Source organism: Dendrobates tinctorius, unplaced genomic scaffold (genome assembly GCF_039654945.1).
Source record: "Dendrobates tinctorius isolate UK_male_01 unplaced genomic scaffold, ASM3965494v1 ptg000028l, whole genome shotgun sequence".
Taxonomy (NCBI): domain Eukaryota; kingdom Metazoa; phylum Chordata; class Amphibia; order Anura; family Dendrobatidae; genus Dendrobates; species Dendrobates tinctorius.
The window spans coordinates 41,905,003-41,927,959 of record NW_027361696.1 but is presented as its reverse complement, the minus strand read 5'-3'; the positions used below and the strand labels follow the sequence as shown (position 1 = coordinate 41,927,959).

The 22,957-nt window shown below is 43.1% G+C and overlaps 1 protein-coding gene across 1 annotated transcript in view; it reads left to right on the top strand.

The window, feature by feature from the left end:
• The window catches only part of LOC141085328 (sialic acid-binding Ig-like lectin 13), a 123,144-nt gene that overhangs the window by 83,755 nt on the left and 16,432 nt on the right, over positions 1–22,957 (top strand). The window contains exons 8-10 of the mRNA XM_073570614.1: positions 998–1,249; positions 4,530–4,632; positions 6,323–6,413. Of these exons, the coding sequence (XP_073426715.1) occupies positions 998–1,249; positions 4,530–4,632; positions 6,323–6,413 (446 nt within the window). The remainder of the gene's footprint in view (positions 1–997; positions 1,250–4,529; positions 4,633–6,322; positions 6,414–22,957) is intronic.

Sequence of the window (22,957 nt, the reverse complement as noted above, 5' to 3'; positions counted from 1 at the left end):
ATGATTAATATCTTTTTAACAGCGATTGTATGTCTGTTTTATAAAATCATGTTTAGCATTGGAAGTTTTAGAGACCTTAAACTTTATTTGGTAACGTGTAAAATGTTGAGTTATTGAAAATTGAGTTTTGTGCTATGGTCCGTGTTTATTTTTTTTCAATGGTAAAAATTGTTTTGAGTCTCAAAATCTTGGCTCTTTGCACAACTTCTTGGTAGATTTTATTTTTGGTCATGTTATTTATAATTCCATGTAGCGGTATGTTGGCTATGTTAAAGCTGGTCTTATAGCTATAGGGACTGCAAAGGTAACAGTAGCTCCTAGGTCCTATACTAAGGAGGTGAAAATGCATGTTTTCCCATAAGAAGACATGAGTGATATAAATGGTGATGGTTGGGGTGCTACAGTTTTTACACTGGTTTAAAGTAACGCTTCTTTTACAGTATAAGGTAACCTAAAGGTAGAATAATTTGATTATAAGGCTGTGTGCACACGCTGCGGAAAAGGTGCGGATTCATCCGCGCGGATTTTGTACAATCCGCAGGTGAAACTGCAGGTCAAAAGACCTGCGGTTTTACCTGTGGATTGCTCTGCGGTTTTGCCCTGCGGTTTTTCATCTCCTCAATGGAGGAGATGGCAAACCGCAGGAGAATCCGCAGAAAGAATTGACATGTCAATTCTTTCTGCGGATTGAAAACCGCAGATAATCCGCACGGAAAATTCCGCACCGTCTGCACTGCGGTTTTTGATTCCCATAGGGAATCATTGTACTGTACACCGCAGCGGCCAAAACCGCTGCGGAACCGCAGCAAAATCCGCAGCGTGTGCACACAGCCTAAAGGTTCCCGACCTTTTGCTGTATTCGAGACTTTATACTAATCTACTATTTTCACCTACATAAGTTATTTGAATTAGATAGCAACCGGTCAAAAAGAATAAGAAATAGCAAAAATGTAGAAACTTACCAATTGCACATGCATTTTTCTTCATGTAATCACAGGTTGTAGTATAGGTGAGAAGCACATGGTATACATCATGGAAGACAGCACTTCAACTGTAGTCTGCACTGCAAAAAGCCTTCCGGAAGCTTCACTGTCCTGGATAACGCCTGGTTCAAATAATACTAAGTATACCGCTATCCAAGGATTTCTCACCTTTAACAAAGTAGCTCTCAGTGATGAAGGACAGTTCACTTGTGTGGCTAGTAATATTTATGGGATGTCTAATTCCTCCATCATCATCAAGGTGACCCGTAAGTAAAGAAATTTATGATGTCATGATACGATTGGCCACTGTTCTATAAATTGGAGGTTATGTTTTGTTATATGCGTTAAAAATAAATATAATACTTCAATTTTTTTTATCTATGGTCTTTTACTCAAGCTGGAAAATGTATGGAGAGAGAAGACAGAAGCTGTTTCTAACCACTTCTGTCTTCTTTCCTGTCGCACATAGTACTCAATGAGCTCTACGTAGTGAACTGCATAAAGCCACTGATTATTTTGTACATGGTGGTCATTATTATTGTGATTATATATAGATTGAAAGGGGTTTTGTTAGAGATTATGGGATTGATTTAAATCTGATTTGTTTTTAATTTTATGAAATTTGCTGGACCCGGCAAATTCAAACAATTTGGGATTAGATTTGCATGAATGACATGAAATTGCCCACTGCCATTTCTCACAAAAAAAAGATTGCATGAGCCAGTGAAGGCTCACATGACAGTAAGTGAGGCTGTGCAGACTTCCCCATAATGAATTGAAGTTGTCACATCACATGGTATTAGGCAGCCAATCAATCAGTAAGGAATTTCATAGCCAGCACAAAAGCTGAGGCAGGGAATGTAGCAGAAATGTTGGTAATGAATATGAAACATAGTGAGAGTATGTCACAGCTCACTGCTCAGTGATTGAGATAAGGAGAGAAAGTCATATAACACTGAAAAAACATCATGGATATTGTACGACAGCCCAGCAGTAATGAACAGCTACCATCCACATTTATAAACAGCTAAAATCCATTTACCCATAGCAATATAAGATGAGGTCACTATGACATTACTAAGACTATTTTTGCACTAAAGAGCTTGAAAAGGGTTGGATACAGTCATATAAGACCGCAAAGAAAAAAAATCTAAAAACTTCTAATCTTTTTGCTACTATTAGATTGTTGTAAATATCATTTTCAAAATCCTCAAAATATTTGGATGAAAAAATCATCATCATTTAGGGACAATTTCCTTTTTCTAAAATTTGTATTCCAATGTAAAATGATTTCCAGGATATTTGCAGGTGTGATTTACACATGGTAGGTGTCCCGTACACACTGCTCGGCACGTGACAGTGGAGTGCACCTACACAGGTTTAATTTATTTCCTCTTGTTACACCCGATCCCTGTCCTGGCGCGGCACCCATGTCTGCCACTGTTACACCTGGTCCCCGTCCTGGCGCTGCGTCCAGGCCTGCCGCTGCTCTCCGTTCTGGGCACTCACCTCGAGCCTCACATAGGCAGCAGCCGGCCTCCTCTGGATCTCATGCTGCTGCTCAGCATTCTGGCCTCCCTCTTGCCTCCACCTCCTGGCATCCTGTGTGGAGATCTGTAGCTAAGGCTATTAGGGCACGCCCTCCCGCTCTCTTGCCTTCTTAAAGGAGTGGCGTGCATTATTCGAAAAGTGCAATTAACCAATGGCAGCGCACTGGCTGCTATTTCTGGCCTCTCCTCCATAGGGAGCATGCCGGAGCAATGAGTATCTATCATTGCTACATCCGGTTCTCATGCTAACCTGTCTGCACTGCATCTGCAGTCTCTGTGCATTGTCTAATGCTCTCTGTGTCCACAGCATATCAGTATCCTTTGCTTCCTGGTTATATCTGCAACCATCTGGGCCTAAGCCATCCCGATCCGCTAACAGCTATCCGTATCTGAGGACTGTGTGAAGGTCACTGGAACCAACTCCTTACCATCTACCCGGATCCAGGACCCAGCTCATTACGGACTCTGCTGTAACTACTGTTATCCCTTTTGGTCCCGCTGGGACAGCTGCCTCGTGTTTGGGGTCTAACTGGAGGTAGCACCTGTGTCCTCCGGGTATTCCATTCTGGCCCTGTCTGAGGGGCTTTACTACGGGTACCCAGGGCTTACTAGTCACGCCCCCTTCGGAGCCCCCCGGACCGTGGTCCTGAGGTTCCACTTAAAAAATAAAAACGAATGTGAACTTCACCATCTCTGCCTCCGCTTCCATTCGTTACGCCCCTCACCTAATCCACCTAATCCAGCGCTTAACCTCTGTTTAAGGCTATAAACTGAGCATAAATCACACATTGACACATTCAGTCTATCCAGGTTTCTTAACTTGCTGCCCACCACTTATCCAAAATATGTGAAGATGGGTCCCCAAATTATGTTACTGTTAGACAAACAATGGGTTACCCGCTCTCTGAAGGGCTATTGGTTCTTTTAGAGCATACAAGGTCAAACTTATTAAAGAATTTAAGCTTTAATAAAAAAATATACAGTGCTTACAATAAACATAAAAAAGGTAAAAATAAAATGGCACACAAATAAGCAAAACAGTTCTAAAATAAAAAAAGGGAGAAATAACAGAAATACCTTAATATTTCCGTCTACAGTCTGGTTTCCTGAGGGATGGAGAAATGAATCATGGATTGCATCAGCCCTTAGACTTCCCTAACATGTGATCACTTCTCTTTGTGTAACTTAGCTTTCTATAGTCCAGTCCATAGGCTCATATTTTCAAGATGACCTGGATTGGTCTATTTAAACGATGCTGTCTGTGAATAGATGATGAGCCACGTTGTGTCCTTTCAAGTACTTGTCTCTTCCTGTACAGACAATAGGAAATATTCCTTCTAGTACAGACCATTTGCTACCCCCCCTCTAAGCTCAGAATCCAGGGTGTCAGGATTGCCACCTATCTCTAGCAAAAGCCCCTTTGTGTTTACAATACTGGTGTATCCCTTTTGAAACTAAATTCAAATTCAAAGAAGCTTTATTGGCAGGACTAAATACACATTAGTTTTGCCAAAGCAAGTGCACAAAAGGGAATAAGGATAGGGACTGTAGGGATGTTGGGTAGGGGCTGTAGGAAAGGTGGATCGGGGCAGATCCACGATGGGGCTATAGAAGTCCATGGCATAGGGAATGTGGATGGGGGGGATGGGGCAGATCCAGGATGGGGCTATAGAAGTCCATGGCATAGGGAAGGTGGATGGGGGGATGGGGCAGATCCAGGATGAGGGCTGTAAGAGCAATGGATGGGGGCAGGTAACTTTACTGCTGATATGATTTCCCTTATTGATTATATATTTCCTTATCAGAAGGCTCTAACGTTCCTCTCTCTGTTGCTGAATATGTTTGTCAACTACAATGATGGAGAATGAGAAAATGATGAGACTTTAGGAAAAAAACCAAGAGCCTTATGAGTTATAATACCAACAACAGCCTTTACAAATAAGCAACACTGTTTCTGGAAGCAATACTGTACCTAATGATTTATATTTTTTCCCAGCTCAACCAAGAAATGACACTGGGATAATCATTGCTGTCAGCTGTGTAGCTGTCATTGTGTTGTTGCTTATTGGAGGCGTCTTAGTCATGTATTATTTCAGAAAGTAAGTATCTCAATTTACATACTGGAGTTTTCTTTGTGTATATTTGATGATTTTGCATTATTATTGGTACTCCCCATATTGTTGGTACCCCAAGACTCAGTCTATGGACAGCAGTGGCGCGGTTTTTGAAAAATGTTTTCTCATCAAAACTAGTTAATCAACCTACAAGTGGAGGCCAATAGCAAAATTCAGAATGGGTCCACTATGACTGCAACCTCAAGCAAATGGCTTATGGAAAGTTACTTCCACCATTCTATTTTATTTGCTGCTAAATCTGAGTACTTCTCGATGGGATAACTCATTCACCAAGTCTCCCAATGACATTATCATCAATTCTTTTGTGAGTGAGAATCACTATATAGAAGATGTTGATGCTAGATACAAAAAAAATAAATCATGATCCCCACATCAGTTTTTATGTTCATTGCAAGAAGATAGAAGAGAATTGGCGTGCTGCTCCATTCTTTTTAATTTGCAGATCCATGCTTGAAAACGGGAACAAATCTTAAGGGCCATGAAAAATTGATCTAATTTACAGAAAACCTGTCATCAGGATTTTGCTTAGTAAATTACAGGTATTGTCAGGTTGTTGCTGTTACACTGATTAAAATGATACCTGGGGTGAGGAAATGCATTTTGAGGTTTTAATCTATAGTTGCAGTTTTCAGTTAATGAGATTCTTGTGCTCTGGGGCGGCTTGTGGGCCGGTCTTTATTTGGTGCTCTGTTCTCATATTCAACCCTGTGGGCTTAAATGACAGGTCACTGATCCTTTAGTGACATGCCCCCTATTTTACATACTGCATTTAATAGTGTTGGCTTTGAAGAAAACAATTTACCTTCAGCAAAATGGGGGCAGAGGTACCTGCACAGCAGCATCTATCACTTACAGATAGATGCTACTGCGCATGTGCTGCCACCATCTTGCTGGAGTCAAATTTTTTTTTTGCTTAATAAAAATGGTGGCGGCACATATGCAATAGCATCTTTCTCTTGTTGATAGATGCTACTGCACAATTGCAGCTCATGCCATTTTGCTGCAGACAATTTTTTTTAACTCCAACAAAATGGCGCAGGTGGTGGCGCATGAGCTGTAGCATCTATTGGCAGGCAATGCTCTTACTTTGTGCAAGCCCTGCCCACTGGTGGGTGGTGCTTGACCACAATGATTGCATCGCTTGCTGATAGATGCTACTGTGCACACATCGTAGCTGGCACCATTTTTACGGAGAAAAAAAATTTGGTTCCAGCAAGATGGCGTCGGCACATGCGCAGTAGCATCTATCAGTGATAGATATAGGCGATCGATACTAGTGTGCAGGCACAGCTTTCGGCTCCATTTTGCCGGAGGTAAGTTTTATTTTTTCAAAGCCAACACTATTATATGCAGTATTTAAAATAGCAGGCAGGTCAGTGAAGTATCAGTAACCAGTCATTTAAGCCCATAAGGATTAATATGAGAACAGAGCATCAAATACAGTCCCAACCACAGGCCGCCCCGGACCGCGAGAATCTCATTAACTGAAAATGGCAAATAAAGATTAAACAACAATCACAAGACGGATTTCATCACCAGGTATCATTGTAATCAGTATAACGGCGCCAACCTGACAATGCCTGTTTACTTAGCAAAATTCTGATGACAGGTTAACTTTAAGTTCATCAGGTTAATGTCCTTATATTCTCTTTAGGAAAAAGCTGTCAAAGAAATCAGGAGACAAGAAAGAGATGAATGATGTTGACTCCAGCGTAATCTATGCCAACTCTGATGTGCACATTTATGTAAGTAGACCTGATGACTGATAACATAATTGAAGAAGTTCTCAAAAAATATTTATGGAATTACTATCAGATAATATGACAGGTACCTTACAATGCTCTTTAAAGCAAAAATAAGGAGAAGGTTTATACCCAAATAAATATATGTATCTGTATCATATACGGTCTAAGTAGACAATACAGTAACTTTTAAGAGAAAAACTACTTGAGCAAAAAATTCAATAAATAACAAAAGTCATTCAATACAAATTTAATTTTATTAGGTATCTTTGATATGCGCTTCTATCTCTCCCATCTCCCTGTAGTGCAGAGAAGTTCATGCATCTTTTATGCATGGCTTTACAAATTCTCCTGGAAAGCCCCACATTCTGGAATATTGTCATGAGAATATCCTTGGTTCTACTTTTAAAATGTTTAAACAGTTCCAGAAACTTTTATTAAATACCACTTGTATTTTGTTGTGTGCTTACAGGATCCCCTATAAGAGATACTGTATTTTAACAAGAGACATTTACACTCCACAAGATATGACAAAAATGTCTGATAGTTGAGACTTCCACCTCTCTCTTAGAATAGGGGTCCTATTTTTTTGCAATTTAAGCCAGTGGTCACTAATGAGAGAAGAATATGGGAAGGGCTACTGGCTTAAGTCTGTGCCTCACTTCATTGAAATCTCAAGGAATTGTACAAATTGCCATAAATGTGGAGTGGTTTCATTTTGTTTCAGTAGTCTTTAAAGTTGTTTCAGAACCAGAATCTAGACCACTTCCAAAATAGAAATATATGATGTTAGATTTCGAGAGGCACTGTGCTTACCACTTAACCACAAACGCAACTGGCATGTCTACCTAGAAATTTTTAGATTACCTCTGACGAACCAAAAACAGTCTACATTAATTACCATCTTAAGCAATTTTTCCTTATTCTTGGGAGAGCGCTTAAAGGGGTTGACCAACACTAAGCAAATAATACTGTAGTGAACCCATTTAAAGATGTCAATCAAAAGCCGACCATAAGTATTTTTGGAGACCTTAATGTTGAAACTGGAGCACCACTTTGAAAGCACAAGCTGAAAAAAAGTTTGATTTCTCCATTCATGGTTCAAGAAGAACAGTGCAAGAGGCTATAATTAATTAAGCAGGTCTCTGTGTGTAATACTTTTCTCCCTCTGTCAAAAGTGTTTTGGGGTCCAAATCACTGACAAATTTCCTTTAACCCCTTCACCCCCAAGGGTGGTTTGCACGTTCATGACCGGGCCAATTTTTACAATTCTGACCACTGTACATTTATGAGGTCATAACTCTGGAACGCTTCCATTGATCCCGGTGATTCTGACATTGTTTTCTCGTGACATATTGTACTTCATGTTAGTGGTAAAATTTAATTCAAATAACTTGCGTTTATTTGTGAAAAAAATGGAAATTTGGCAAAAATTTTGAAAATTTCGCAATTTTCCAACTTTGAATTTTTATGCCCTTAAATCACAGAGATACGGCACACAAAAAACTTGATAAGTAACATTTCCCACATGTTTACTTTACATCAGCACAACTTTGGAACCAAAATTTTTTTTTGTTAGGAAGTTATAAGGGTTAAAAGTTGACCAGCGATTTCTCATTTTTACAACACCATTTTATTTTTAGGACCACATCACATTTGAAGCCACTTTGAGGGGTCTATATGATAGAAAATACCCAAAAGTGACACCATTCTAAAAACTGAACCCCTTAAGGTGCTCAAAACCACATTCAAGAAGTTTATTAACCCATTAGGTGCGTCACAGGAATTTTTTTGAATATTTAAAAAGAAATGAACATCTAACTTTTTTTCACAAATAAAATACTTCAGGTTCAATTTTTTTTATTTTACCAAGGGTAACAGGAGAAATTGGACTGCAAAAGTTATTGTGCAATTTGTCCTGAGTACGCTGATACCTGATTTGTGGGGGGGAACGACTGTTTCGGCGCATGGCAGAGCTCAGAATGGAAGGAGCGCCGTTTGACTTTTTCAATGCAAAATTGGCTGGAATTCAGATCGGACGCCATGTCACGTTTGGAGAGTCCCTGATGTACCTAAACAGTGGAAACCCCCTACAAGTGACCCCATTTTGGAAACTAGACCCCCCAAGGAACTTATCTAGATATGTGGTGAGAACTTTGAACCCACAAGGGCTTTACAGAAGTTTATAACGTACAGCGGTACAATTAAAAAATCATATTTTTTCCACAAAAATGATCTTTTCACCCCAATTTTTATTTTCCCAAGGGTAACAGGACCCTAAAAGTTATTGTGCAATTTGTCCTGAGTACGCTGATACCCCACATGTGGGGGTAAACCACTATTTGGGCGCATGGCAGAGCTCGGAAGGGAAGCAATGCCATTTGACGTTTTTGGCTGGAATTGAGATCAGACACCATGTCGCGTTTGGAAAACCCCTGATGTACCAAAACAGTGGAAACCCCCCACAAATGACACCATTTTGGAAACTAGACCCCCTAAGGAACTTATCTAGATGTGTGGTGAGAACTTTGAACCCCCATGGGCTTCACAGAAGTTTATAACATACAGCCATACGATTAAAAAATCATATTTTTTCCACAAAAATGATCTTTTCACCCTCAATTCTTATTTTTCCAAGGGTAACAGGACCTTAAAAGTTATTGTGCAATTTGTCCTGAGTACGCTGATACCCCACATGTGGGGGTAAACCACTATTTGGGCGCATGGCAGAGCTCGGAAGGGAAGCAGCGCCATTTGACGTTTTTGGCTGGAATTGAGATCGGACACCATGTCGCGTTTGGAAAACCCCTGATGTACCAAAACAGTGGAAATCCCCCACAAATGACACCATTTTGGAAACTAGACCCCCTAAGGAACTTATCTAGATGTGTGGTGAGAACTTTGAACCCCCATGGGCTTCACAGAAGTTTATAACATAAAGCCATACAATTAAAAAATCATATTTTTTCCACAAAAATGATCTTTTCACCCTCAATTCTTATTTTTTCAAGGGTAACAGGACCATAAAAGTTATTGTGCAATTTGTTCTGAGTACGCTGATACCCCACATGTGGGGGTAAACCACTATTTGGGTGCATGGCAGAGCTCGGAAGGGAAGCAGCGCCATTTGACGTTTTTGGCTGGAATTGAGATCGGACACCATGTCGCGTTTGGAAAACTCCTGATGTACCAAAACAGTGGAAACCCCCCACAAATGACACCATTTTGGAAACTAGACCCCCTAAGGAACTTATCTAGATGTGTGGTGAGCACTTTGACCCCCTCAGTGCTTCACAGAAGTTTATAATGCCCGGGCGTGAAAATAAATAATTCGTATTTTTTCCACAAACATGATCTTTTAGTCACCATTTTTTTATTTTCCCAAGGGTACCAGGAGAAATTGGACCCCAAAAGTTGTTGTCCAATTTGTCCTGAGTATGCTGATACCCCATATGTGGGAGAAAACTACTGTATGGGCACACGTCGGGGCTCGGAAGGGAAGTAGTGACGTTTTGGAATGCAGACTTTGATGGAATGGTCTGCGGGTGTCATGTTGCCTTTGGAGAGCCCCTAATGTACCTAAACAGTGGAAACCCCCCACAAATGACACCATTTTGTAAACTAGACCCCCCAAGGAACTTATCTAGATGTGTGGTCAGCACTTTGAACCCTCCAGTGCTTCACAGAAGTTTATAACGCCCGGGCGTGAAAATAAAAAATTCGTATTTTTTCCACAAACATGATCTTTTAGTCACCATTTTTTTATTTTCCCAAGGGTACCAGGAGAAATTGGACCCCAAAAGTTGTTGTCCAATTTGTCCTGAGTATGCTGATACCCCATATGTGGGTGAAAACTACTGTATGGGCACACGTCGGGGCTCGGAAGGGAAGTAGTGACGTTTTGGTATGCAGACTTTGATGGAATGGTCTGCGGGTGTCATGTTGCCTTTGGAGAGCCCCTAATGAACCTAAACAGTGGAAACCCCCCACAAATGACCCATTTTGAAAACTAGACCCACTAAGGAACTTATCTAGATGTGAGGTGAGCACTTTGAACCCCCAAGGGCTTCACAGAAGTTTATAATGCCAGGGCATGAAAATAAAAAAATCGTATTTTTTCCAGAAACATGATCAATTAGTCCCCAATTTTTTCATTTTCCCAAGGGTAACAGGAGAAATTGGACCCCAAAAGTTGTTGTCCAATTTGGCCTGAGTACGCTGACACCATATATGTGGGAGAAAACTACTGTATGGACACACGTCGGGGCTCGGAAGGGAAGCAGTGACGTTTTGGAATGCAGACTTTGATGGAATGGTCTGCGGGTGTCATGTGCGTTTGGAGAGCCCCTGATGTACCTAAACTATTGAAACTCCCCACAAGTGACCCCATTTTGGACACTAGACCCCCCACGGAACTTATCTAGATGTGTGGTGAGCACTTTGAACCCCCAAGTGCTTCACAGAAGTTTATAACACTCGGATGTGAAAATAAAAAAATCATTTTTTTCCACAAAAATGATATTTTTGCCCCCAATTTTTTTATTTTCCTAAGGGTAACAGGAGAAATTGGACCCCAAAAATTGTTTTGCAATTTGTCCTGAGTAGGCTGATACCCTACATGTGGGGGTAAAACACTGTTTGGGCGCATGGCAGAGCTTGGAAGGGAAGGAGCACCATTTGACTTTTTCAACTCAGAATTGGCTGGAATTGAGATCAGACGCCATGTTGCATTTGGAGAGCCCCTGATGTGCCCAAACAGTGGAAACCCCCAATTATAACTCCAATCCTAACCCCAACACACCCCTAACCCTAATCTGAGCCCTAACCCTAGCCCTAGCCCTAGCCCTAACCCTAGCCCTAACCCTAGCCCTAACCCTAGCCCTAACCCTAGCCCTAACCCTAAGGCTGTGTGCACACGCTGCGGATTTTGCTGCGGTTCCGCAGCGGTTTTGGCTGCTGCGGACCCCAGTACCATGATTCCCTATGGGAATCAAAAACCGCAGTGCAGACGGTGCGGAATTTTCCGCGCGGATTATCTGCGGTTTTCAATCCGCAGAAAGAATTGACATGTCAATTCTTTCTGCGGATTCTCCTGCGGTTTGCCATCTCCTGTATTGAGGAGATGAAAAACCGCAGGACAAAACCGCAGAGCAATCTGCAGGTAAAACCGCAGGTCTTTTGACCTGCGGTTTCACCTGCGGATTTTACAAAATCCGCGCGGATGAATCCGCACCTAATCCGCAGCGTGTGCACACGGCCTTACCCTAACGGGAAAATGGAGATAAATACTTTTTTTTTAGTTTTATTATTTTTCCCTAACTAAGGGGGTGATAACGGGGGGTTTGATTTACTATTTATGGCGGTTTTTATTTTTGGCAGCTGTCACACGCTAAAAGACGCTTTTTATTGTAAAATAGTTTTTGCATCACCACATTTTGAGAGCTATAATTTTTCCATATTTTGACCCACCGAGTCATGTGAGGTCTTATTTTTTGCGGGACGAGTTGATGTTTTTATTGGTACCATTTTCGGGCACATGACATTTTTTGATCGCTTTTTATTCCTATTTTTGGGACGCAGAATGAACAAAAACCAGCGTTTCATGAATTTTTTTTTTGGGGGGGTGCGTTTACACCGTTCCGCGTGCGGTAAAATTTATAAAGCGGTTTTATTCTTCGGGTCAGTATGGTTACAGAGATACCTCATTTAGGTCGTTTTTTTATGTTTTTGTCGGTTTTATGCAATGAAAACTATTTTATATAAAAAATAATTATTTTTGCATCGCTTTATTCTGTGAGCTATAACTTTTTTATTTTTTCGCTGATGATGCTGTGTGGTGGCTCGTTTTTTGCAGGACAAGATGACGTTTTCAGCGGTACCATGGATATTTATATGCGTCTTTTTGATTGCGCGTTATTACACTTTTTGTTTGGTGGTATGATAATAAATCATTATTTTTTGCTTCGTTTTTTATTTTTATTTTTTAAGGGGTTCGCTAAAAGGGTTAACTAATGGGACAGTTTTATAGGGCGGGTCATTACGGACGCGGCGATACCTAATATGTGTACTTTTATTGTTTTTTTTTTTATTATTTTCAAAAAATGAATTTATTGGGGAATATTTTTTTTTTTTTTTACTAATTTATTTGGCGATTTTTTTTTATTTATTTTTACATTTTTTTTTACTTTTTTTTTACTTTATTACATAGTCCCAGGTGGGACATCACTGTCCTGTGACAGATCGCTGATCTGTCACATCACAGATCACTGTGACAGATCAGCAATCTGTCACAGGCATTGAAGCAGACTTCCTCTTGCCTGCGCTTTGCAGGCACTGAGGAAGCCAGCTTCCTCAGGTCCCCGAAGGCCCCCGTCGCCATCTTGGATTCGGGGGCCTGGAGGATAGAAGCCCCCCGCAGCAGCGCTGCACATTGCGCTGCCGTGGGGGGCTCAGGGAAGCACGGAGGGAGCCCCCTCCCTGCCGATGCTTCCCTTTAACTCCCGGTACACCGCGATCATGTTTGATCGCGGTGTGCAAGGGGTTAACGTGTCGGGGGCGGTCCGTGACCGCCCCTGACACATAGTGCCGGGTGTCAGCTGTGATAATCAGCTGACACCCGGCCGCGATCAGCGGCGCTCACCACGTGGGCGCCGCTGATCGCGCCGACGTACTATCCCGTCCCCGGTCATACGGGCCCGGGTACCGTGGACGGGATAGTACGTCGGATGGCAGGAAGGGGTTAAAGAAGTTGAACAAAAATGGTCCACTGATGTTATGTGTAGAGCTGAATGAATTTGTTTGGAAAATGATCGCCAAACATAAATTCGACACGAATATAGCACATTCGGATTCGTGATCTGCAAAATTTCATAAAAACAGTAAAAAAAGAGTAACATTCTAACTTTATGTGTGCACATTGCGGCTAGCCAATCAGGGTGCAGGAAACACCCACAATGTCCTGACACAACGGCTTGGGTCATTAGCTGCTGAAATCACATGTCCCTCTGCATATAAATAGCGAACATCTTGTTTTAGCGCCATTTTGACACTGATACAGTGCAGAGAGGCTGCTCTTGACACTGCCACTGTTTGCATCAAGATTTCAGATATTTAGTTAGGCAGTTGTATATCAGCCAGATAGTGTAGCTAGATAGTGTCCAATGTGGCTGTAAAATTAACCTCCTGGATTTTTTTTTCTTTTGGGGGGGAGGTTATTACTGAGGTTCTCAGACAAAGCCGCCAGGGCATATGTCCTACAAGCGTGTTGTGCACTGCTTCTATAGTGCTCCATGCACAAATATTGCATTCTAAATAATATTTCATTTGGTAAATGTGACAAAGCCTGCTGTATCCCACATTGTAGCTAGTTAGATGGGTGGTTGTATATCAGTCAGATACTGTAGGCGTAACAACTCTGCCGGCATCACTGAATGGGCTCCCATCCCCCACACACCAACTTACTCACTGCTCCAGGCCATGCTGTGACTTCTGTCTGCTGCCGGCTCCATTCTGTGTGCCTCTTGCTTCCTGTCTGCTCTCTGCATGCTTCCTGGCAGTGTGCATAGGGGGGCGGTGCCGGCACTCTCTGATTCTTATGGGATCAGTGTGCACCTGCCTAATGTGCTCCTGGCCAATCACCAAGAGGCCTCTAGTATTTATGGCAGCTCCCCCCGGCTGTAGCTGCTGAGCAACACCTTTACTCAGTTAGTATCTTGCTGCTGAGTTGCCAGGTCCTGTCCTGTGTTTCGCTTTGTCTGGAGGCTTGATTCCTAGTCCTATATCTGTGACTGTCTGCTCTGCCCTCTAGGAGGCACAATATCCTGGTCTCTGTGTCCTTGTTCTTAGCCTTGCCTTATACCTGTCTGTCTGCCCACCAGGAGGCAGAATATCCTGGTCCCTGTGCTATTGTTCCTTGCCTTGTCTCATACTTGTCCTCTCTACCCTCCAGGTGGCAGTATATCCAGGTCTCTGTGTCTTTGTTCCTGTACCTTGTCTTGTACCGTTACCTTGTCTGAACTCTTGTCCTACCTCTGTCTGTCAGTCTCCTTGTCTGTGGCTCCTTTCCCAGCTGTGTCTATCCTTGTGTCCTCTCCGTTTGACTGTGCTCTGCACTTTTGCACCTCTGCCTGTGCTCTGCACTCTTGCAACTTTGCCTGCTCTGCACTCTTGCAGCTCTGCCTGTGCTCCGCACTCTTGTGGCTCTGCCTGTGCTCCGCACTCTTGTAGCTCTGCCTGCTCTGCACTCTTGTGGCTCTGCCTGTGCTCTGCACTCTTGCGGCTCTGCCTGTGCTCCGCACTCTTGAAGCTCTGCTTGCGCTTTGTACGCTTGTGGCTCTGTCGGTCCTCTGCATTCTTGTGGTTCTGCTTTGTTCTGCTTTGTTCTGCTTCTGCAGCTGCTGAACCTCTTGTTGCCAACTGCAGCTCCTTTCCGCAGCCTTACAGTTTTCTCCAGTGTGAACAGGTCCAAACCCATTCCTTTATACCCATCTATATTTCCATCCTTCCTGTACCAGTACCTGCACTGTTATGAGCTCATTTTCTGCTCCACCAGTTGATAGTTCACCTTCCGTTCTCCCTCTGGTGGTGACAGGAGGTAGTGAGGTTGGTTTGAGTGGTAGTAATCAACCACCTGGTGAGGAAGATAATGATTGGATCTCTGGAGTATCAGACTGGATATAAGACAGCCGACGCCCTATCCAGGTGCTGGTGATTCAGTCTGCTTCTCAGGTCTAGGAGTCAGCTCTGTTCCAGTCTTCTCAAAGATAAGTTTGTTTTTTTGCTAATGTTCACACTTGCTCTTGTTGGTGTTTTCAGTTTGTTGTGTGGTCAGCCAGCCCGGCTGGGCTGTGCTGATTATCCACTCTTATTTGCCAAATTGCTTTTTTTTTGTCCCTTATTAGATTGGTCTCTTTTTGCTCTGTCTCAGAATATTTCAGAGTGCTGATATAGTGGCAGAAGTCTAGTGACTTCAGGGTTAATTTTGCTATCAGTTGTATTGGACATTTTGTAGGGTTTTTTGGCAGACTGCACACAGTGTCTTTCCTTTCCTGTCCTTTCTAGTTAGTCGGGCCCCATCGTTTGCTCAGCCTATTTTCCTGCCTTGTTTGTGTTTTCATCTTTTTTCACCGTCAATACATGTGGGGGGCTGTCTCTCCTTTGGGGTCTGCTCTGGGGCAGTTAGTTTTCCTCCTTTCCTGCTTTAGGCTTATCTAGTTCTCTGGTTGTGACGAGGCGTCAAGGACCACCGTAGGAACGTTCCACGACTGCTGCTAGTTGCGTGTTAGGATCAGGGGTCTGCAGTCTGCATACTTACCAACCTCTTTGGTTTTCTGAGACTTAGCTTGTATTGTTTTTATTTCCTCCTCGGCTACCCGTTCATAACAGAATCACCAGCCATACCGCAGATTCTAGGGTACTCAAAAGCAGGAAAAAGAAAAGAAAAAAAAATTGTCAGAATTTTTTTTTTTTATATGCATTTTTTCCTCTTTTTCTCTGGGGCCGTAGGAGGATTTTTTCCTTAATGGAGATTAAGCAATTGTCTGATTGTGTGGAGCAGCTCGCTGCTGAAGTGCAGGGAATTTCCACCTATCTCGCTCAATCACATGCTGTTGAACCAAAGATCTCCACTCCTGATGTGTTTTCTGGGAATCGGTCTAAATTTTTGAATTTTAAGAATAATTGTAAATTATTTCTTGCCTTGAAGCCTAACTCATCGGGAAGCTCTGCGCAGCAGGTTAAAATTGTCATCTCCTTGCTGCGCGGCGATCCCCAGGATTGGGCGTTTTCTCTGACACCTGAAAATCCTATTCTGACTAATGTGGATGCATTTTTTCAGGCCTTGGGGTTGTTGTATGATGAACCTAATTTTGTTGATCAAGCTGAGAGAACCCTGTTGGCATTAAACCAGGGTCAGGATCCTGCAGAGTCATATTGTCAAAAATTCCAAAAGTGGGCGGTCCTTACTACATGGAATGATAGTGCATTGGCAGCCCTCTTTCGGAAAGGTTTGTCAGAGACCGTAAAATATGTTATGGTGGGATTTCCTGTTCCCTCTGTTCTGGATGGCTCTATGGCATTAGCCATTCAAGTTGATCGGCGTTTATGTGAACGTAAAAATACACGGGAGGCGCTGCCACCTTTTGAACAATTGTCTGAACCTATGCAATGTGATGGGGTTTTGTCTAGGGTGCAAAGTCGGGAGTTTAGAAGGTGTAATAAGCTGTATTTTTTCTGTGGAGATGCCTCTCATACTATTTCTGTCTGCCCTAGACGAGAGAAACGTTTTGCACACACTTTTGCTGTGGGCAGTATACAATCTAAGTTCCTTTTGGCAATTACTCTGATCTGCTCCTTGTCCACATTTTCCACTAAGGCTTTTGTGGATTCAGGAGCAGCTCTGAATTTGATGGATTTGGACTTTGCTAAACATTGTGGTTTGTCCATGACGCCTCTGCGGACACCTATTCCTTTGAGGGGTATTGATGCCACTCTGTTGGCGGAGAATAAACCTCAGTTTTGGACCCAGGTGATAATGCGAGTTGCCCCTGACCACCAGGAAAATTGTAAATTTTTGGTGCTGCATAATTTGCATGACACTATTGTTCTGGGGTTCCCCTGGTTGCAAACTCATAACCCAGTTTTGGATTGGAAATCTGTGTCTGTGGTGAGTTGGAGTTGTCAGTGTGTTCTTAGGGACGCTCCTGTTTTCTCCACCTCTCCTCAGTCTCATGATATTCCTGATTATCTGGCTGAATTCTCTGATGTATTTAGTGAGAGTAAGTCTGTGTCTTTGCCCCCTCAAAAGAGTTATGACTGTGCAATTGAGTTGATGCCTGGGTGTAAATTTCCCAAGGGTCGGCTTTTTAACTTATCTGTACCCGAACATGTTGCTATGCGATCCTATATTAAGGAGTCATTGGAGAAGGGTCATATTAGACCATCCTCGTCACCTTTAGGTGCTGGGTTTTTTTTTGTGGCCAAGAAAGATGGTTCATTAAGACCGTGTATTGATTATCGTTCCCTTAACAAGATGACGGTTAAATATCAGTACCCATTACCTCTGATGTCTGATTTATTCTCCAGAGTTAAGAGTGCCTGCTGGTTTACTAAGCTTGACCTCAGGGGGGCGTATATTCTTATTCGCATCAAGCACGGGGATGAATGGAAGACGGCGTTTAATACTCCGGAGGGACATTTTGAGTACCTGGTGATGCCTTTTGGGCTCTCCAATGCCCTTTCTGTCTTCCAGTCCTTTATGAATGAAATTTTCCTACACTTTGTGGATAAGTTTTTGATCATCTATCTGGATGATATTTTGATCTTTTCTAGTGATTGGGATTCTCATGTGGAACATGTCCGGACTGTGTTTCGGATTTTGAGGGAGAATTCCCTGTTTGTTAAGGGATCGAAATGTCTCTTTGGTGTACAGAGGATTTCATTTTAGGGATTTTTCTTGTCTCCATCGACTATTGAAATGGACCCAGCCAAGGTACAGGCCATTTATGATTGGGTTCAGCCTACTTCTTTGAAGGCTCTTCAGAAGATTTTTGGTTTTGTTAATTTCTATCGTAAATTTATAGGTAATTTTTCTAGTATTGTCAAACCACTGACTGATCTGACCAAGAAGGGAGCTGATGTGCTGAATTGGTCTCCTGAGGCTGTCTTAGCATTTCAGGAGCTTAAGCGGAGGTTTACTTCAGCTCCAGTTTTACGGCAACCTGATGTCTCACTTCCATTTCAAGTGGAGGTAGACGCTTCTGAGATTGGTGCAGGAGCTGTTTTGTCCCAAAAAGACCCTGTGACTTCTTCTACGATGAATCCCTGTGCCTTCTTTTCTCGAAAGTTCTCCCCATTTGAACGCAACTATGATGTAGGGAATCGGGAATTGTTGGCCATGAAATGGGCATTTGAGGAGTGGAGACATTGGTTGGAGGGAGCTAGACATTAATTTGTGGTCCTCACCGATCACAAGAATCTGACTTATCTGGAGTCGGCTAAATGCTTGAATCCTAGACAGGCTAGATGGGCCTTGTTTTTCACGCGTTTTAATTTTGTGGTCTCTTTTCTTCCGGGCACTAAGAATCTTAAGGCAGACGCCCTTTCTAGGAGTTTCTTTGCTGATTCTCTTAATGTGACCAAGCCTACTACTATCCTAGGTGAGGGGGTAGTTCTTTCTGCCATTTCGCCCGATTTGAGACGCACCCTGGAGAAATTTCAGGAGGATAAACCCGAGCATTGCCCTATGGGAAGATTGTATGTTCCGGACCAGTGGAGAAAGAGAGTGATGTCTGAAGTCCATTGCTCCGCATTGGCTGGTCATCCAGGTATTTTTGGTACCAGAGATTTGGTGAGTCAGTCATTTTGGTGGCCTGCCTTATCTCGTGATGTCAGGAATTTTGTACAGTCCTGTGGGACTTGTTCTCGGTCTAAACCCTGTTCTCGTTCTAGTGGGTTGCTGATGCCCCTGCCGGTGCCCAAGAGGCCAAGGACCCATATCTCAATGGATTTTGTTTCTGATCTTCCTGTCTCTCAGAGAATGACTGTTATCTGGGTAATTTGTGATAGATTTTCGAAGATGGTCCATCTTGTACCACTCCCAAAGTTGCCATCTTCCGCTGAGTTGGTACCCTTGTTTTTACAACAGGTGGTTCGGTTACACGGGATTCCTGAGAACATTGTGTCCGATAGAGGGGTCCAGTTTGTTTCCAGATTTTGGAAAGCCTTTTGTTCCAATCTGGGAATTCAGTTATCCTTCTCCTCCGCGTTTCATCCCCAGACCAATGGGCAGACTGAGAGAACAAACCAGACCTTGGAGTCTTATTTAAGATGTTTTATATCTGCTGATCAAGATGATTGGGTTTCATTTTTGCCCTTGGCCGAATTTGCGCTGAACAATAGAGCTAGTTCTGCCACCCTGATGTCACCCTTTTTCTGTAATTTTGGGTTTCATCCTCGATTCTCTTCAGGGCAAGTTGAATCTTCGTCATGCCCAGGTGTGGACACTGTGGTTGTGAGAATGCAGCAGATTTGGGACCAAGTGGTGGATAAATTGTCTCTCTCAGGAAAAGGCCCAGTGTTTTTCCAACCGGCATAGGACCATTGGTCCCCGGTTTAAAGTGGGTGATATGGTTTGGTTGTCGTCTAAGAATATTCCTATGAAGGTTGCATCTCCAAAATTCAAGCCAAGATTTATTGGACCTTATAGGATTTTGTAGATTCTTAATCGTGTTTCTTTTCGATTGGCTCTTCCAGTTATGTTCAAAATCCATAACGTATTTCACAAATCACTGTTGAAGAGGTTTGTTGAGCCAGTAGTTCCTGTGGCGGCACCTCCTGACCCTGTGTTGGTTAAAGGCAATATGGAATATGAGGTAGAGAAAATATTGGATTCTCGTTTGGTTAGATGGAGACTCCAGTATTTGGTCAAATGGAAGGGTTATGGCCAGGAGGATATTTCTTGGGTCTCTGCCTCTGATATTCATGCCAATAAATTAGTTCATGCTTTTCACCGGGCCCATCCTGATCGGCCTAGTGGCATGGATGAGGGTTCGGTGACCCCTCCTCAAGGGGGGGTACTGTTATGAGCTCATTTTCTGCTCCACCAGTTGAGAGTTCCCCTTCCGTTCTCCCTCTGGTTGTGACAGGAGGTAGTGAGGTTGGTTTGAGTGGTAGTAATCAGCCACCTGGTGAGGAAGATAATGATTGGATCTCTGGAGTATCAGACTGGATATAAGACAGCCGACACCCTATCCAGGTGCTGGTGATTCAGTCTGCTTCTCAGGTCTAGGACTCAGCTCTGTTCCAGTCTTCTCAAAGATAAGTCTGTTTTTTGCTAATGTTCACACTTGCTCTTGTTGGTCTTTTCAGTTTTTTGTGTGGTCAGCCAGCCCGGCTGGGTTGTGCTGAATTTCCACTCTTATTTGCCAAATTGCCTTTTTTTTGTCCCTTATTAGATTGGTCTCTTTTTGCTCTGTCTCAGAATATTTCACAGTGCTGATATAGTGGGAGAAGTCTAGTGACTTCAGGGTTAATTTTGCTATCAGTTGTGTTGGACATTTTGTAGGGTTTTTGGCAGACTGCAGACAGTGTCTTTCCTTTCCTGTCCTTTCTAGTTAGTCGGGCCCCATCGTTTGCTCAGCCTATTTTAATGCCTTGTTTGTGTTTTCATCTTTTTTCACCGTCAATACATGTGGGGGGCTGTGATGAATGAGTCACCGGAGGAGGAAAAAACAAAAATGCAAGCTAAGTCCAGAAAACCGGAGAGGTTGGTAGCTAGCGGATTGCAGACCCCTGATCCTATTCACAACAACTAACAGTAGCCGTGGAGCGTGCCTACGGTGGTCCTAGATGCCTCGTCATGGCCGGAGAACTAAATAAGCCTAAAGAAAGAAAGGGGAAATCTAAACTGCCCCAGAACAGGCCCCAAAGCATTAGACATCCCCCAACATGTATTGTCGGTGAAAACAGATGAAAACACAAAGACAGACAGAAAGACAGGCAGAGCAAACGATGGGGCCCAACTAACTAGATAGGAAAGGACAGAAAAGATGCTGGTTGCAATCCGCAAAAACCTACCAAAAATGTCCCAATACGTCTGATAGGAAAAACGGCCCAGAAGTCAATAGACTTTAAAATCCCTATATCAGCACTCCGATATATTCTGAAGACAGAGCAAAAGAGATTTAATCGACCAAGGAGAAAAATGGAAATTCAGCAAAGCCCCAGCCGGGGCTGGCTGAATGCAAAACTAAGCAAATCAGACAAAATCTCATGGAACAATAACAGAGCAAAACTTAGCTTTCAAAGACAGGAACTGAACTGGAGGTCAGAGCTCAGAGCAGAGAAATCACCAGCAACCCTACAGGGCGTCGGTTGCCTTATATCTACTCAGAGATTCCGGATGTCCAATCGCAATCCACCTGTTCAGGTGACAGGTCTCTCCCATCCAAATCAGTTTCACGACCTCCCTTCACCAGCAGAGGGAGTTCATCGGACATCAAAGGTGAACGAGAAAATGAGCTCACAACAGTACCTCCCCCTTGAGGAGGGGTCACCGAACCCTCATCCACACCACCAGGCCGATCAGGATGGGCCCGATGAAAAGCACGAACCAGTCTTTCAGCATGAATATCAGATGCAGAGACCCAAGAATTATCCTCCTGGCCATAACCCTTTCACTTAACCAAATACTGGAGTCTCAATCTAGCCAGACGAGAATCCAGTATCTTCTCAACATCATATTCCACATTACCTTCAACCAAGGAGGTGCCACCACAGGAACTACTGGCTCAACAAACCTCTTCAACAGAGACTTATGAAACACCTTATGGATATTAAATGTAACAGGAAGAGCCAATCGAAAAGAGACCGGATTAAGAATCTCCAAAATCTTGTAAGGTCCAATAAATCTAGGTTTAAACTTTGGAGAAGCCACCTTCATAGAGATATTCTTTGATGACAACCAAACCATATCACCCACCTTAAACCGGGGACCAATGGTCCTATGCCGGTTGGAAAACCGCTGGGCCTTTTCCTGGGAGAGAGCCAACTTATCCACCACTTGGTCCCAAATCTGGTGCATTCTCTCCACCACAGTGTCAACACCTGGGCAGGCAGAAGACTCCACCTGCCCTGAAGAGAATCGGGGAAGAAACCCAAAGTTACAAAAAAAAGGTGACATCAAAGTGGCAGAACTAGTTCTATTATTTAAAGTAAATGCGGCCAAGGGCAAAAATGAGACCCAATCATCCTGATCAGCAGAGATAAAACATCTCAAATAAGACTCCAAAGTCTGGTTTGTTCTCTCCGTCTGCCCATTGGTCTGAGGGTGAAACGCAGAGGAGAAGGACAACTGAATTCCCAGCTTGGAACAAAAAGTCCTCCAAAATCTAGAGACAAACTGAACTCCTCTGTCAGATACAATGTTCTCAGGAATCCCATGCAAGCGAACCACCTGTTGCAAAAACAAGGGCACCAACTCTGAGGAAGATGGCAACTTAGGGAGTGGTACTAGATGAACCATCTTAGAGAATCTATCACAAATCACCCAGATAGCAGTCATTCTCTGAGAGACCGGCAGATCAGAAATAAAATCCATTGAAATATGGGTCCATGGCCTCCTGGGCACCGGCAAAGGCATCAACAACCCACTAGAGCGAGAACAAGGTTTAGACCAGGAGCAAGTCCCACAGGACTGCACAAAATTCCTGACATCAGGAGATAAGGCGGGCCACCAAAAAGACCGACTCACCAAATCTCTATACCAAACATACCTGGATGACCAGCCAATGCGGAGCAATGAACTTCAGACATTACTCTCTTCCTCCACTGGTCAGGAACATACAATTTTCCAATGGGACAACACTCAGGTTTGTCCTCTTGAAACTCTTCCAGAGCACGTCTCAAATCGGGCGAGATGGCAGAAAGAACTATCCCCTCACCTAAGATGGTAGCAGGCTTGGTCACAATAGGAGAATCAGCAAAGAAACTCCTAGAGAGGGCGTCTGCCTTGACATTCTTAGTGCCCGGAAGAAAAGAGTCCACAAAAT